The sequence below is a fragment of the Argentina anserina genome, chromosome 5, assembly GCF_933775445.1.
Source record: "Argentina anserina chromosome 5, drPotAnse1.1, whole genome shotgun sequence".
Taxonomy (NCBI): Eukaryota; Viridiplantae; Streptophyta; class Magnoliopsida; order Rosales; family Rosaceae; genus Argentina; species Argentina anserina.
In genome coordinates this window covers 6799329-6814580 of record NC_065876.1, presented here as the reverse complement: position 1 = coordinate 6814580, position 15252 = coordinate 6799329, and the positions used below count along the sequence as shown (strand labels likewise).

General features: G+C 38.4%; 3 protein-coding genes across 5 annotated transcripts; 2 read left to right on the top strand and 1 right to left on the bottom strand.

The window, feature by feature from the left end:
* The first annotated feature begins 815 nt into the window (after window positions 1-815).
* LOC126795402 (COP1-interactive protein 1-like) lies at window positions 816-3536 on the top strand. Its single transcript, XM_050522243.1, has one exon. It carries the CDS (start codon window positions 816-818, stop codon window positions 3534-3536), a length of 2721 nt encoding a protein of 906 aa, XP_050378200.1.
* Window positions 3537-5055: 1519 nt separating this feature from the next.
* On the top strand, window positions 5056-11045 carry LOC126794362 (COP1-interactive protein 1-like). Of its 3 annotated transcripts, XM_050521061.1 has the most exons (5): window positions 5103-5189; window positions 5446-5503; window positions 6894-7056; window positions 7132-8305; window positions 8624-11045. In XM_050521061.1, exons 3-5 carry the CDS (start codon window positions 6963-6965, stop codon window positions 10821-10823), a joined length of 3468 nt encoding a protein of 1155 aa, XP_050377018.1. In that variant the 5' UTR covers window positions 5103-5189; window positions 5446-5503; window positions 6894-6962; the 3' UTR covers window positions 10824-11045. The 3 variants fall into 3 exon arrangements, with proteins under 3 accessions (XP_050377016.1, XP_050377018.1, XP_050377015.1); XM_050521058.1 differs by having other exon boundaries at window positions 5109-5189; window positions 7132-11045; XM_050521059.1 differs by lacking the exon at window positions 5446-5503 and having other exon boundaries at window positions 5056-5189; window positions 7132-11045.
* A 152-nt stretch (window positions 11046-11197) lies between these two features.
* Window positions 11198-14582, bottom strand: LOC126794229 (mitochondrial adenine nucleotide transporter ADNT1-like). Its single transcript, XM_050520893.1, has 8 exons — window positions 14276-14582; window positions 13819-13867; window positions 13460-13623; window positions 13257-13294; window positions 12682-12794; window positions 12450-12563; window positions 11952-12296; window positions 11198-11692 (listed from the first exon to the last, which is right to left on the bottom strand). Exons 1-8 carry the CDS (start codon window positions 14443-14445, stop codon window positions 11609-11611), a joined length of 1077 nt encoding a protein of 358 aa, XP_050376850.1. The 5' UTR covers window positions 14446-14582; the 3' UTR covers window positions 11198-11608.
* Between the last annotated feature and the right edge of the window lie 670 nt (window positions 14583-15252).

Below are 15252 nucleotides of genomic sequence, written 5' to 3'. Positions count from 1 at the left end.
TTTTTTCAATGAAATTTTTCTGGTATATTAGAGGCAATTTATGATCAGTACAAGGAGTTATAGTAGAAGCTTCAGATTATCTTTTTGTTCCCTAGTTTCAGTTTCATTGCCCTCCACTCCTCCATTTGAATGTGCAGATATGATAGAAATTCCACTTATCAACTTAATTTTTCTCGTTGAACTTTTCAGATCTTCGGTGCCAAGCTCAAGATGAAAGTGCCTTGTGCTGATCTGTAGCCAAAAATTACCAAGTTTTTTGTTGTGTGATGAAGGTTTCCGTAGCTTTTGATTCATGAAGTATTTGCTGAAAATTATTCCAAGACGGAAATGATTAAGCATCGGTGGATGGATCTATCAAAGTCTTTTGGGAATCATGTTGATTCTGATAAAACTGAACAATTGAAGAAGACTAAAAAAGGTGCAAGTTCTCTCTCTTCAACTCTAATCTTTTGAATATATGACTTGGTTGTTTTATGTATGGATTTCAAAGTTTGATGTATAACTTGTACCAAAAAAGGTTACACGATCCTGTTGAAGAATACTTACACTTATTATTAATGAAAGGGAATTGTGAAATTATCTTGTTGAAAGTTGAATGTGAAATCTGCTTGTTTTCATTCTGTTGGTGGTTATGATGGTTTTTCTCGATGATATTACAGTTGATGTCTCAGGACTATTATATCGTGATTATGAACTAACAAAATAATGAAAATTTAATCTTGATCACTGCTTGTTACAGAACTAGGCCTTTGATATAGCATATCTTACAACTGCCACTTCATTTTATGTCGCAAGTTTTCTTATTTGGAAATTATATGTTATATGCAGACATTGAAAGTAATGTGACAAGGATCTTCAAGCTTATAAAAAGTGAAGACCTCGAAAAGAAAGATGGGGACCAAAAATATTCAAAAAATGATATGGAACTTGTTGGACTCATTGAGAATTTCTACCACCAGTACCAGTCCCTCTATGCCTTGTATGATCATCTAATTGGAGAGTCAGGAAAAATAGTTCGGAGAAGAAATGGAGCAACATGCTCTTCTCCCTTGTCTCCTTCCAGCTCTATCTCAGACTCTGAGTATTTTTCCTCGGATGAAACCGACATTAATCATGTCAAGCCAGAAAATCTCGGGCATCAGAAGATCGCAGACAGCAGTAATCATGAACTTAAAACCGAGAATCTGGGTCTGAAGCTTATTACATTGTCCAGGAGTTCTAGTGAAGAAGTAAAAGATGCAATAAATACAGAATATTTAGCTGCACTGAAAAAAGTACATGCAGATGCTACAAAGGAGGATTTTAAGAATGAAGTTGATGATAGTGTAAAGGAACTTTCAGCTCTTGTGGAGGCGCATGAACATCAATCACCAGCTAGGGTGAAAGAGTTAGAGGGCCAGTTAGCTGGATTCAAAACTTGTTTGGAGTCCTTGTGCTGCCAGAAAAGAGATTTGGAAGGATGGAAAGAAAGCAAACTTGCTGAGGCTAAACAGCTAGGAGATAAAAACATAGGTCTCCATACCAGGATTTTGGAGCTTGAGTTAGTTTTAAAAGAAAAAAATGATGAAATATCTGATCTCCAGAAGAAACTTGAAAACGAGGAGAGTTCGGCATCAAAAGTAGCACATTTTATGGCACAAACCAGCAATCTGCAATTGCAAGTTGAGTCATTGCGTGCTCAAAAAGGGGAAATAGAAGAAAGGATGACTAACGTAAAAAATGAATCATCTGCTCAAGTAAAGGAATTCACAGATAAGATCAATGAAATGCAGCAAGAATTAGAGAATCTGCGGTGGCAGAGAGCCGAAACACAAATACAATTGGATGGGAAGAACAAAGAGATCTCACAAGAGCAGCACCAAATAGAAATTTTGAAGGAAGAACTAAAAAGAAAAGATGTAGCTGAAAAACAAATGTCAGAAGAAAGACAACGTTATCTTAAACAGGTGAAGGATATGGAATTGGAAGTGGACTCTCTACGCAGCCACAAAAAGAATCTGGAAAAGCTGAAAAGGAGTAAAATGCATGAGGCAGATAAGTTGAGAAGGGAAATTGGGGTCCTGCGTGCTAAGGTAGTTGACTTGGAGAAAACTTTGTCTGAAAGAGCGGAGGAGGTTTCTTCCCTTCGTAAACAATGTGAGGATGGAAAGAATGAAGCTTCTACTCAACTTATGACTTTCACAACACAGGTAAGCGGTTTGAAACAGGAGCTGGATTCTTTGAAGCGCCAGAAGAGCCAGCTAGAATTGCAGTGTGAGAAAGAGAACAAAGAATGGTTGAAAAGACTAACCACAACAGAAAATGAAACTGAAAAAAAGATGCTAGAAGAAAGACATCAGTTTCGTGATCAAGTGAAGGACATGGAAAAGGAAGTGGAATCTCTGTGCAGCCAAAAGACCAGTTTGGAAAACCAGATAACGCTTAAAATCCATGATACTAATATGTTGCAACGTGAAAATGAGAGACTAAATACAAGCATTTTTGAGTTGGAGAAGACATTGACCGAGAAAGGGGATGAGGTTGAAGCTCTTCGTAGAGAATGCGAGGATGAACACAATGAAGCTGTTGAAACTGCTTATAAACTGATGGACTTAACAACACAGGTAAGCGATTTGGAACAAGAGATGGAAACCTTGAAGACCAAGAAGAGCCAGTTGGAGTTGCAGATTGAGACATATAACAAAGAGTATAAAGAAAGACATATTGAGATGGAAGGAAAGATTGTGGATCAGCAAAGAGTCATTAAGGAATATGAAGATATTATTAAGAAGATCACTAAGGAATCCAACAATGCTAAAATGTGGTTTCCTGAATCCAAACTAAATCTACAGCTTGCAGAAAGAAAGATGGAAGAATTGGTAAAAAAGCACCGTGTGCATTTTGAAGACACTGTCCGGCTTTTATATCAGAGAATCCGGGTAGCAGAACATATACAAAATGAAACAAAAGAGAGCTACAGGAGGATGAAAGATGATTATGAGAAAGAAGCTAAGGAGATCAAAGAAAAGCTTGCATTTTATGAGAATCCACTCAAAAAGATGAAGGGGATGTCTGAAACAGCAAAGAGAACATTGAACCGATTGGATAGGGTGGCATGCACGTTTGATAAGCACCACAACAACGTTTTGAACAACATTTCCAGAATGTCAGATGAGGTTCAGCTTGCGAAAACTTGGGTCACTATAGCAATTAGCGAGATCAAACGGCTGAAACATGACTCAGATTGCTTGGCTACGCAGCTTGGTGAAAAGGAAGAACATGAGAAATTGTTAAGGGAGAAAGTTTGGAAGTTAGAAGCAACTGCAAGCAAAGAAGCGGGCGAGAAGCTGAACTTAATGAACAACTTTAGCCAACTCGAGAAGCAAGTAACGAAAATGGAGAGGACGATAAAGGAGAAGGATGAAGACTTCTTGAGTCTTGGTGAGGAGAAGAGGGAGGCCATAAGGCAGCTTTGTATCTTGATTGATCATCACCGGATCCGCTATGATGATCTTAAGCAAGTGATATCAAAGAAGTCTGGTAGACCAATATTGTAAATTTAGGCCTTACAATGGCCATCGTTGTGATATTTTTTGTGTAGCATAACAAGATTATCATTATATTCATTCATTTTCTTCTTCAAAACAAGTTCTGATATAACTGAAATGGATTGCATCTAATTCTGAGCTTTCCTTCTGTTTTGTTTTCTGGCCTTAATTCGAATAGGTTTGGCTACACAGTAGGGATGTGTTATTTGCCACTAACAAATAGACCAACGCCATCAACAAATAGTACGTTAGCCCAAGATTTTTATTTGATAATCAAACATATAATCATATTCTGCAAATTTGTGCTGTGATGGCATCTACATTTGTACAACAGTAATAGCTGACTTTTATTTGATTGAGAGTCAATTAGAGAACAGAAAAAATCACCATTTCACAAGCTAAAATTCCAAACCTTCGTGTTGAGGTGACATGTTTCTTACATACGACTGAGGATTCTATGAGCGAGGACAGTTTTCTAAAATTTCTAATTTGTCTTAATCATCTCCACCAACCCTTTCAAAAAGAAAATTCATCTCCACTAATAATATATTGAGAGTTTTGGGGAATTAGTAATTTTTGGCAAATTAGAGACATTTACGTTTACACCAAAGAAAACTTACTAAATTTGGGGCATCTTTCTCTCATTAGTAATTGTTGTACATAAAAAGGTTGCTAACCTCTCAGAAGGTCAATTTTAACCATTCGATCTTCGAGTGTTAATAACAACTAATCAACTTGTGTAGAGTGTAGAGTGTAGACCTCATTGAACTACGTTTGTTCCGAATCTAGGCGTTTTCATTTTCATTTTTTTTTAAAAGTTCATTTTCAGTTTTTAAGAATGCGTGGTTTTGCATAGACAAGTTGCTGCTACTTGTCATATAGGAATAGTAACTTGTCATTGATGGTGAGGATGAAAATTTATAAATGCATCAACTTGTAACAAAACATAACATTTTTATTTTATTTATACTTTGCAAACAAAAATAACAAAACTTCACAATAAACAAAAACTATAACCGTAGAAACTTAACACTCCAACCGTTGTAGCAAAGAAACCAATAATTCATATCAAAACTTAGTCGAACAAAACCTAGATAAGAAGGAAAGTTCCGACCTCACTCCGCCGCCGTTGGCATAACCGTTTGTTGGAGGATGACGACGATGTCCAAATGAGCGCAAGAATACCTGCTATTATTGAATCCAAGCTGTGACATAAAACGAAAACAGAATTAAAATAAATGGGACAACGAAAACAACAAGCGCGGGAAATTTGACCTCAAGGGCCATCATCAAAGCACCCCAAAATTCCATCCAAAATCTCGCGACAAAACCACCAAACCGCGAGACTTTGACCGCTAACAGACGAGAAACAGAAAGCCAACCGTGCCTTGATACCAGCGTAAACGCGGGCAAAACCGTAATTAACTGCAAAACCTAGGGGGCAATTACAAAAACCCAACCAAGATTCCACCTTGTGAAATTAGAAGCTACCATTCGCGTACCTCTCTCTTTCTTTCTCTCACCCAAACAAAACAAAACCTCTTTTCATTTCCAGAATTCTCCTTTTCCTCTTCTCTCTCTCTCTCCCTCGCTGATCGGAGACTCTCCGCCGAGCTCCGATCGTCGCCGTCCGCTTCGGACTTTCATCACAAAGTTTTACAGGTAATCAAATCTCTCTAGACTCTTCCGATTCTCTGCTCTCTCTTTTCTCTTCTCACTGTTCATATTTGAATTTCGCAACTCTACTTTTCGCTTTCGAAACCTGATCGGATCATTCTTCCTTAGACTCACTGAAAACTGATGAGTTGAATCCGGTTTAATTGAGCCTTTTGGTAGTTTGCGTTTGCTGGTTAAATTTCACCGCCTTTGTTCGTAACTGAGATTTCTTTATTTACTTTTTTTAACCTTGTTTGGTAAGTTTGAGGCTGTAAATTTCTGAGGGAAGCTTCTTGCTGAGGAGTGAGGACGACTTGAAGGTAAATAAATTATAAATTTTCTTAGTTTCTTCCAGACTTGACTGTCAGCTGGTGCTGAAGGTTGTAGTGGCACTCAGCGTAATTTTGTTTGATCAGTGGGGGTAATAGTAGGAATATAGAGAGTATATTCTGGTTTTTAGCAACTTTATAAATTCCAAAATCGGGGACAAATTGTCTGGCTTTTGGTTTGTGTGAGGGAAATAATAACAAAAAGAGACAGCTCTTTTTTATATATATTTATTTTCGGGGGCTATGATGAACAGCTCACTGTCCTTTCTTGATCCTAAATCGGCCTTCTGTAACAATGATGACGTGGCATCATTATTTTAGGACTTGTGGTTATTGCCTAATTAAGATGGATCTAGTATTAATTAACGCTTAGACTAAGTAGGTCAATTGCAGAAGCACCAACTACTTTACTTAATGTCAGTACAGAAACATGAGGCAGATGCAAACATTTCGTATTAAGGAGGGAAATGGGAGAAGTAAGAAGGTTCAACTGTATGCGACATATACCTAATGACGGTAGTTTCCGTGTAATGAAATTCATTATCCTTTAATGAACCATAATAATCAGGCAACTACTTAGGGAGGTTGATAAGAGTGATAAGTTAATTGTCAGCTACTCAAGTTTAACTTGCTCTTAGAGAAGGAAATGATTCAAATGAATAATATTTTGAAAGTTTGCGGCTGTTTGTCATGTTTGCTTTTTTACTGGTAAGAAGTCGAGTTTACTTGATCTTTTTGGCCTGTATGAAGATAGGTTTCATTTTCGTTTTGGATTATTGCTTCCAAGGAGATATCAGCTTATGATTTGAAACTTTATATATGCATACATGCTATAGTGTGCCGTAAGTCCTTAACTGACTGGTATGGATGCAACACGAATGAGTTAATTCGCCACATTCAAATCCAAAAATACCTCAGATCTTTAGCTGTCCACATTTTTAGAACCAATAAATTATATGACTAAGTTAATAGTAATAAATCTTGTAGGGAGCTGTCATGCTGAATGCCAGCTTATTCTTAAGTTTCGCCTTGTAATTTTATACGCTTTTATCTAACGTCATGCTCTGCCCTGAAGTCCCTCGTCAGAATTTCTCTGTTATCAAATCCTTTTGTGTGGGTTTCAGTCCATTACATTATTCGCTATCAGTCCAGTAACTATCACTGTAATTGTCACTATTGCTTAAAATATAACTATAATACAAATTTGAGAACGAAGATAACTACCAAAGGGTAGCTTTCAGTCTGTTAGGACAGGCTTTCATCATCATGAATATTTCATGTCTTAACACAGCTGACTTCATTCTCGCATGCCAAATATTCTTTGATGATGTCTTCATTATTATTTTATTTAACATAACTGTATTCTTTTGGTGTGTTTCAGACTTGGAGCAGCAGATGGATATATGCTCATCTTGATCCACATCTAAGAGGGAAGTTCAATAATTACAGGATGAGGAAACACCGTTTCCGGGATTCAATGAAGTCCTTGTTTGGAAGTCACATTGATGCAGAAAAGGATGAACAGCTCAAAGGGACTAAAATAGGTAATTTGTTTTTAGAGAATTTGTTGTGATAATGTTTAGAACCACATTACAGCCTTAAACAATTACTTACTGCAGATATGGAGGACAAAGTGCAGAGAATACTAAAGCTTCTAAAAGATGACAATATTGAAGAAAAAGATTCCAACATGGTGGACATCTCCAAAAAGGAACCACTTGCAGAGCTAATTCAGGATTTCCACCAACAATATCAGTCCCTCTATGCAGAATATGATCATCTAACAGGAGTGCTAAAGAAAAAAGTTCATGGCAAGCAAGATAAGGATAGCAGTTCTTCATCGAGCTCAGAGTCTGATTCCGAATATCCTTCAAATGACAAGAAAAGTAAAAATGGACTATTGGAAAGTGATTATCAGAAAATAGCTGATGTTAACCAAGAACTCGAATCAGCACATCTAGAAGTTGCTGACCTGAAGAGAAAATTGACGGCCACAGTTGAAGAAAAGGAGGCTTTGAACTTGGAACATGTGACAGCCTTAAGTAAGATAGAAGAAACAGAGAAGATTTCCAAAGATTTGAAGACTGATGCTGAACGATTAGATGCTGAAAAACTGAAACTTTTGGCAGAGAATACGGAGCTAAATCAAAAGCTCGAAACTGGCGAAAAAAAAGAAGCTGAATTGAGTCGGCAATTGGAAGATATGGAAAGAGAGAGAGATAATCTGATGAATGAGAAAGAGACTGGTCTGAGAAGGATTGAAGATGGAGAAAAGAGATCGGCAGACCTGCAAAGTTTGGTTGATCAGCTGAAAGATGAAAAAGTAATCCTCGAGCAACAACTAGAATCTGTTAGAGTGGACATCTCGAATATGAAGCATGAGCTGGAATCTTCAGAACAGCAAGCGTCAGATTTAAGCAAAGCTAAGGAGGAAGAAACCTTGAAAGGTTTGAAGATCTCAACTGAGATTCAGCAGGCACATAATGTGATACAAGAACTATCAGATGAAGCTACTCGTCTTAAGAAAAAGCTTGATCAGAAGGAGCTGGACCTTGAATCAGTGCAGGGTCAGAAAAGAGATTTGGAAGTGAAGTTTGAGACCATGGAAAAGACACTGGCAGAAAACAATGCAGGTTTACAAGCTCAAATTTCAGAACTTGTATCAGTGTCTAAAGAGAGGGAAGCTGATCTTTCTGCTCTCAAGAAGAAATTAGAGGAGACCAATAATGAACATTGTCAGGTACAGGAGCAATTAGGTCAGAGGGAAATAGATTTTTCAACTCTGTCTGAGAGGCATAAGCTGCACTATGATGAAACATTGGCACAAATAAAGGGATTGGAGGATAAAGTAACTGAGCTGGAAACGGCTCTTGAGTCCTTGCAATGCGAGAAAAGAGATATGGTGGTGAAGTTTGAGAGCAAAGAAAAGCATCTGGAAGAGGAGAATGCAGGTTTGCAAGCTCAAATTTCAGAACTCGAATCAGTGTCTAAAGAGAAAGAAGCTGAACTTTCTGCTCTCACAAAGAAATTTGAGGAGACCAATAATGAACATAGTCAGGTACGGGAGCAACTAGGTCAGAGGGAATTGGAGTATTTAACTCTGTCTGAGAGGCATAAGCTGCACCAGGACGACACATTGGCGCAAATAAAGGGATTGGAGGATAAAGTAACAGAGCTAGAATCAGCCATCGAGTCTATGCAAGGCGAGAAAAGAGATATGGAAGAGAAGTTCGAGAGCAAAGAAAAGCAACTGGCACAGGAGAATGCTGGTTTGCAGGCTCAAATATCCGAACTCGAATCAATATCAAAAGAGAAAGAAGCTGAACTTTCTGCTCTCACGAAGAAATTTGAGGAGACAATAAATGAACATAGTCAGGTACAGGAGCACTTAGGTCAGAGGGAATTGGAGTGTTTAACTCTTTCTGAGAGACATAAGCTACATCAGGACGAAACATTGGCGCAAATAAAGGGATTGGAGGATAAAGCAACAGAGCTGGTATCGGAGCTCGAATTTTTGCAAGGCGAAAAAAGAGATATGGAAGTGAAGTTTGCGAGCAAGGAAAAGGAATTGGCAGAGGAGAATGCAGATTTACAAGCTCGAATTTCCGACCTCGAATCAATGTCAACAGAGAGAGAAGATGAACTTTCTGCTTTGACAAAGAAACATCAGGATATCAGTGATGAATCATCGTCCACTATAGCAGATTTGACAGCACAGGTCAACAATCTGCTAGCAGACTTAAGCTCTGTGCGGCGTGAGCAAGTTGAATTGGAGGAAAATATGGCACATAAAGGTGATGAAGCATCCACTCAGATTAAGGGCTTAATGGAACAGGTAAGTATATTGCAGCAGCAATTGGAGTCCCTACACAGCCAGAAAGCTGAGTTGCAAGCGCATCTTGAGAATAAAACTCAAGAAATTTCAGAGTACGTGATACAGGTACAAATTCTGAATGAAGAGATAGCAAAAAAGACGACTGATCATCAGACGATTCTGGAAGAGAAAGAGAATTTGATAGCAGACATGAAAGATCTTGAGCTAAAAATGGAATCCATGCAGAACCAGAAGGATGAACTGGAAGAGGAGATGAGAAAGAAAATCCTAGAGCATGATCAGTTGAAAGCAGAAATGTTGGAGCTAAAGGATCAGTCTTCTGTATTTGAGAAGACAATGGCACAGAGAGAGGTAGATTTCTCATCTCTCCAAGAAAAACATGAAACTGGACAGAACGAAGCCGCTGCTCAAGTAGTGGCCCTTGTGGCACAGGTTAACGGTCTACAAGAAGAATTGGATTCGTTGCAAACCCAGAAGAACCAAATCGAGTTGCAGTTTGAGAGGGAAAAACAAGAACTTTTAGATAGCCTGACGCTGTTGGAAACTGATAAGATCGAGTTAACTAGCAAGACCGCTGATCTTCAGAGACAGCTGAATGAACAGGGGGATTTATACAGCAAGCTGAATGAGGAACATAAACAGCTTGAAGCAAAGTGTCAGGACCACAAGGTTAGCGTTGAATCCAAAGATCAAATAATAGCTGATTTGGAACAGATGTCTGAAGACCTAAAGAGAGACCTTGAAGAAAAAGGTGATGAGCTTAGTTCTTTGGTAGAGAAATCCCGCAATACTGAAGTTAAGCTCCGCTTGTCAAACCAGAAGCTCCGGGTTACTGAGCAAGTGCTGGCTGAGAAGGAACAGAACTTTAGAATTGCTGAGCTGAAATTCCAAGAAGAACAAAAAGTGCTCGAAGACAGGATTGCTGCATTGTCTGGTATAATCACTGCAAACAATGAAGCTTATCAGAGAAACATCAACTGTATTTCAGACAACCTGAACAGTTCTTTGATTGCAATGGAATCTGTGATCAAGAAACTTGCCAATGACTATGTGAAGTATGAGAAGTGTATTGTTGAAACGTCGGTGCAGCTTCGTATTGCAAAGAAATGGGTTGCGGAAACAAATGATGAGAGAGAGAAGTTGAACAGGGAGGTGGGAGTCCTAAGCAAGCAACTGCAAGATAAGAAACATGAGGCATTGGTCTTCAAAGAGAGAGCTGAGAAGTTGGAGACAGAGGCGAGCAAGGAACAAATGGAGAAGGGGGATCTGATCAAAGCAGTGAATCAGCTTGAGAAGAAGGTAGAGGAGTTGAAGCAAAATGTTGAAGGGAAAGATGAGGGCATATTGAGTCTGGGAGAGGAGAAGCGAGAAGCCATAAGGCAGCTGTGCATATGGATCGAGTATCATCAGAGTCGCTATGATCATCTCAAGGAGGTGCATTTGAAGATGGCTCCAAGAGGCCAGAGGAGGGTCTAGCCAGTGATTTGTTTCATCATTTGATTGTATATTTTTTTCCGTCTTGCCTTGATCTAGCATTGTTCTTGTTGATTCTTTCTATTTTTGAGGCTAGTGTTGATAGAACGTTATAGTTTAAAGTTTGAATGCATATGCTCATAAGTTTGGTTGTAAATTCTGCTTTTTTCTTGTCCATTATTGCAGACATGTATAAAATGCAGATCAATCCCTCTTTTGATTCTCTATCTGTTCTATCTTAGTATTGTTAAAGCTTACAGCCATCATAAAAAACAAGATGGTATTTCCAAAAACAATCTCCTTGGAATGAGTTATGCACTGGAAAGTAGAACTCCTCAACATAACAAAGGCTGAAAATTATCATGAATCATTCAAGGCATATATTAAAACCTCACTATGTTCATATAATTTTATTAAATATGATTTCAGCTATTGTAATTTCAAACAGTAGACATAACATCCCAAACACAAGAAAAATAGTCGATCATATTCATCATCTTTTCTCTGTGACAATGACTGTAATCCTTGCCCCACAAGAGAGCTATATATAACCTTTGTGGGGCAAGAAGACAAAATTAAGAAAGATTTGAAAGCTAAAACTATAGGTATTTAGAAAAAGAAAGATGTGTATGAATGGGAAAGGGATATCAACATAAGCTACAACTGTGTTCCTAATCTTCTTGCTACTTAGAGACCTAATAATTCCAACACCTTACCTTCTCCTACCAGATCATTCCTTTCATTTCTGAAATTAGAGTTAAGCATGTAGGTCAAAGTTTTCATTGCCTTTAGTCAGATATCCTCATCTCGACTCCAAGAACATCCTTCACTGCCTCATATGTGACAAAGGCAATTGCTATGGAAGGCACCACCTAAAAGAATGAAAATTACCATTATAATGTTTCAAAATAGCATAATATATAATCCAAAATTGATGTGACAATATTGTCTCAAGAATTGCTTTACAGCAGCCGAATATATACACAGATATGGTATTCATTTTTGCAGCTACACACTTTACTAGTTCAAATAGTAATTCAGGAAATAGAAGATATAGTACTCCAAAGACAGGTAGGTAGGCTAATGTGCCAGATGAAAAGACAGCAAATAAAGTCCCTCTAAAAAACTGACCTTAACAGAATTGGGGACTAAACCCTTGTACAGTGCTCCAAACCCCTCATGACGAACTGTTTTCCTAAATGTATCAACCATACCAGAATATTCAAGGGCTGCCTTGCTCTTCCCATCCCCAGTGACAACTGAAGCCGCATTCTTCCAGCCTACCATCTGCATTCTTCGCCGAACAACATCAAGAGGGTAAGCAATCGTCTGGCCAACAGTCCCAGCTGCAGCCCCACATGCAAGCCTTGTAGTTATACTTAATTCAGAATCCTGAACTAGTCCAAAAGGTCTAGTTTTGATTAACCAATCTTTCAGAGATTCATAAACAGCAAAATTGAGACCAACATATGGTATCTGTAAACAAAAGGATAAGCATGAGTCAACATTGTTCCAGATGCAGGCTAGAACCACACTAACAATTCATGAATAAATCAGAAGATTAATGGGAAATTCTCTTTGTTGGTATGAATATGGGGGAGTACACAAATAGACAAACACTTCACTCACAACTCCGATGACAGAAGGTAACCAGCCTTTGTACAGAGCCCTAGGTCCCTCTTCCCGAAAGACAGTTGAAAGAGCATGAAATATTCCCCTATAATGCCGGGGAGAGTTTTCTGTCTGAAGAAACAAAAAGCAAGCACATTTAAGACGTCAATGTACATGTATAACAAGGGCCTCACACCCCATGGAAAATTTCTCCTTAGATCAATTCAGCAAAAGAATAGCCATAAGATACCTGGACAGTCAGACGCCCTCGTACCAAGTCCATCGGGTAAGTTGATGACATTGCAATAATTCCAGCACATGCACCAGCACCAAGACGCAGAAAAGGAGTGAGTTGGGCATTTTCTGTAAGAGATGAAAGGAAATCGTAAATATTATATCCCAGCACGGACAACATCATTGCAATCACAAAATTCTCTGCTTTCATCAGACCCATTGGACATACAAACAAAGAAAGATATCTTAGAAAGCACACAAGTGACACAATGGTCCGAAACTGTAAAACCTCTACGGCAAGTAAATCTACAGATAAACTGAACTGCATCAAATCAACCAAAATGAATGATTTAAAAGCTAAGAATAATGCATGAATGATGAGATGTCTGACGACTCTCACCCCTTTAAAGACTGAAAATTTGGACCATTTACATTTTGATTGATAAAGCTAGATATTTAGGATAAGGTTCCCCATCGTTGCACATATATTGAAATGAAACTGAATCGAACCATAGAACAATTTCAAGTGAAACTATCTATTATTTCGTTTCTAACTGACTTGCATAAGAAATAGAGACGAGGTAATCATACCATTTCCAGTTTGCTGTCGATAAAACCATAGGATACCCCTGTTCACGAGTACACGTATAATTAAATCATTTACCAAATTGTACATGTGGGAAATTAATATAGACATTACAAGATGCTTATTGCTGATAGATGATAAACAAAGTGAATATGAGTGCCAGTGAAAATCAGTGCAGGGGAATGGAGGATGAGGAAACAGATCATACTTGGATGCTTCCTCATAGCTGAAGAACTTGACTGCTGAATTTGGGACTATGCGAGCACAGTTAGTTCCATTGCCTTTAAACAAGCCTCTGAAACCCTCAGTTCTCCATATATACTTCAACCCCTGAACTGTCCCATTGTACTTGATACTATGAGGATTTTGAACCTGCATATTGGCATATACAAATCCAATTTAATCCAGCTTGACATACAAAATGCATAATGCTAACGTCCATCAAAATAAGCAGCTTTGATCATACCGCCATATACTACACTTCATTGATATAACAATCATAAAGTCAAGTCTCATATCATGGGGTATTGAGCTAAATAACACTACTGTAAGCAAGGGAAAAAGTACCTGGAGCAAAATTTTCAGTCTTTCCAACGGAGCAACAGCAGTTCTTGACCTGCAGCAGGTACACAACAACGAACGCTTTATTGTAATGAACTGAAGGAAGAAGTTAGGCCCTTCAGAAGAAGAATGACAACTACTTTGATACATAACACATACATATAGATATAGTCCTTCACCCTCACTAATCTAACAACCATTTCAACAACCTCCAATCTAAACAGCATAAACATATTCCAAACACACTTCTCCTAAGGTTTTCTAACATCAAAAGCAATGCTGCAATTTAAAACCCGAAAAAGAACATATATAGCTTTGATAATCAAAACCCAAAGCGAATTCAAGCTACTCAAAATCAAAGAACACAATAAAAAAAAACAAATGAGAAATAGCTCAACAATCACAATCAATACGCTACTGAAACCAAAGAAGCTTAGAAATCCAGATTCTGAGAAACACTCACACTCCTCCGGCGACTCCTCCGGCGACGAGTGACTTAGCGATGCTAAGGAGCGCGGCCTGGCTAGGCGCCTTGACTCCTTCGCTAGCGAGCTTCGCCTCCTCCGCCAGGTTCACAATCGTCGACACCGCCGTCTCGCTCGTCCTCTTTCCGGCCACGTCCTCCGACGACATTCCAAGGCCCCCCACAAAGATGGAGAGGGAGAGTAGAACCCGGCCGCTCGCCGGAACTCTAGGCCTGCCGGAATGCCGATCCAATCGAGGAGTGTTTCCGGCGAATATGAGCCCCCGGCGTCGTTTGTTACGAGAAGAAGAAAGGAGTAGAGAAATGGGGGATGGTTGATTAGATGCGAGGTTTTGTCACTTATTGTTATATGTAACCAACTTCAGTCTCCAAGTGTTTTGTATCGTCTCTTGGTGGCTCTTCTTTTCTCCCTTCTTCTTATGAGACGGTGTGTGCGTGTGAGTGAGATGAATCATAAATCTACAAGGACTATCCGAATCAATGTGCAAGAAAAATATTGGCCATATGTTCATCTTCTTACTATATATATCATTTCTTCTAAATCATTTCATTTTGCAAAGTATGGACTAGATTGGATAGATGCATAAAACCGATTAAATAAATGATGTAAAATTGTTAATGATTATTATTAGTCTGTATCGAGTGTAGATTACATTGATGAACACGGAAAATAAATCTAAAGTGTATATTTTACTCATAGTATCTTGGTCGAATTGTTGTATTATATTGATAGTTCACTCATGTGGGTTTATAGGAAACAAAAAGTTATGCCTTTTCGTCAAGTTGTTATTGATCATAATGAAGAACATAAGCTGTTTTGTAATGCTCGAATGCAATTCATAACGTTAATTAATATAAAAATCTTATTCCATATAAAGATGGGGAAGAACAGTTTAATTGTTGAACCCTTGATAAAATTAAAGCATTAAACATACAGAGTAAAACTTGTTAGATGA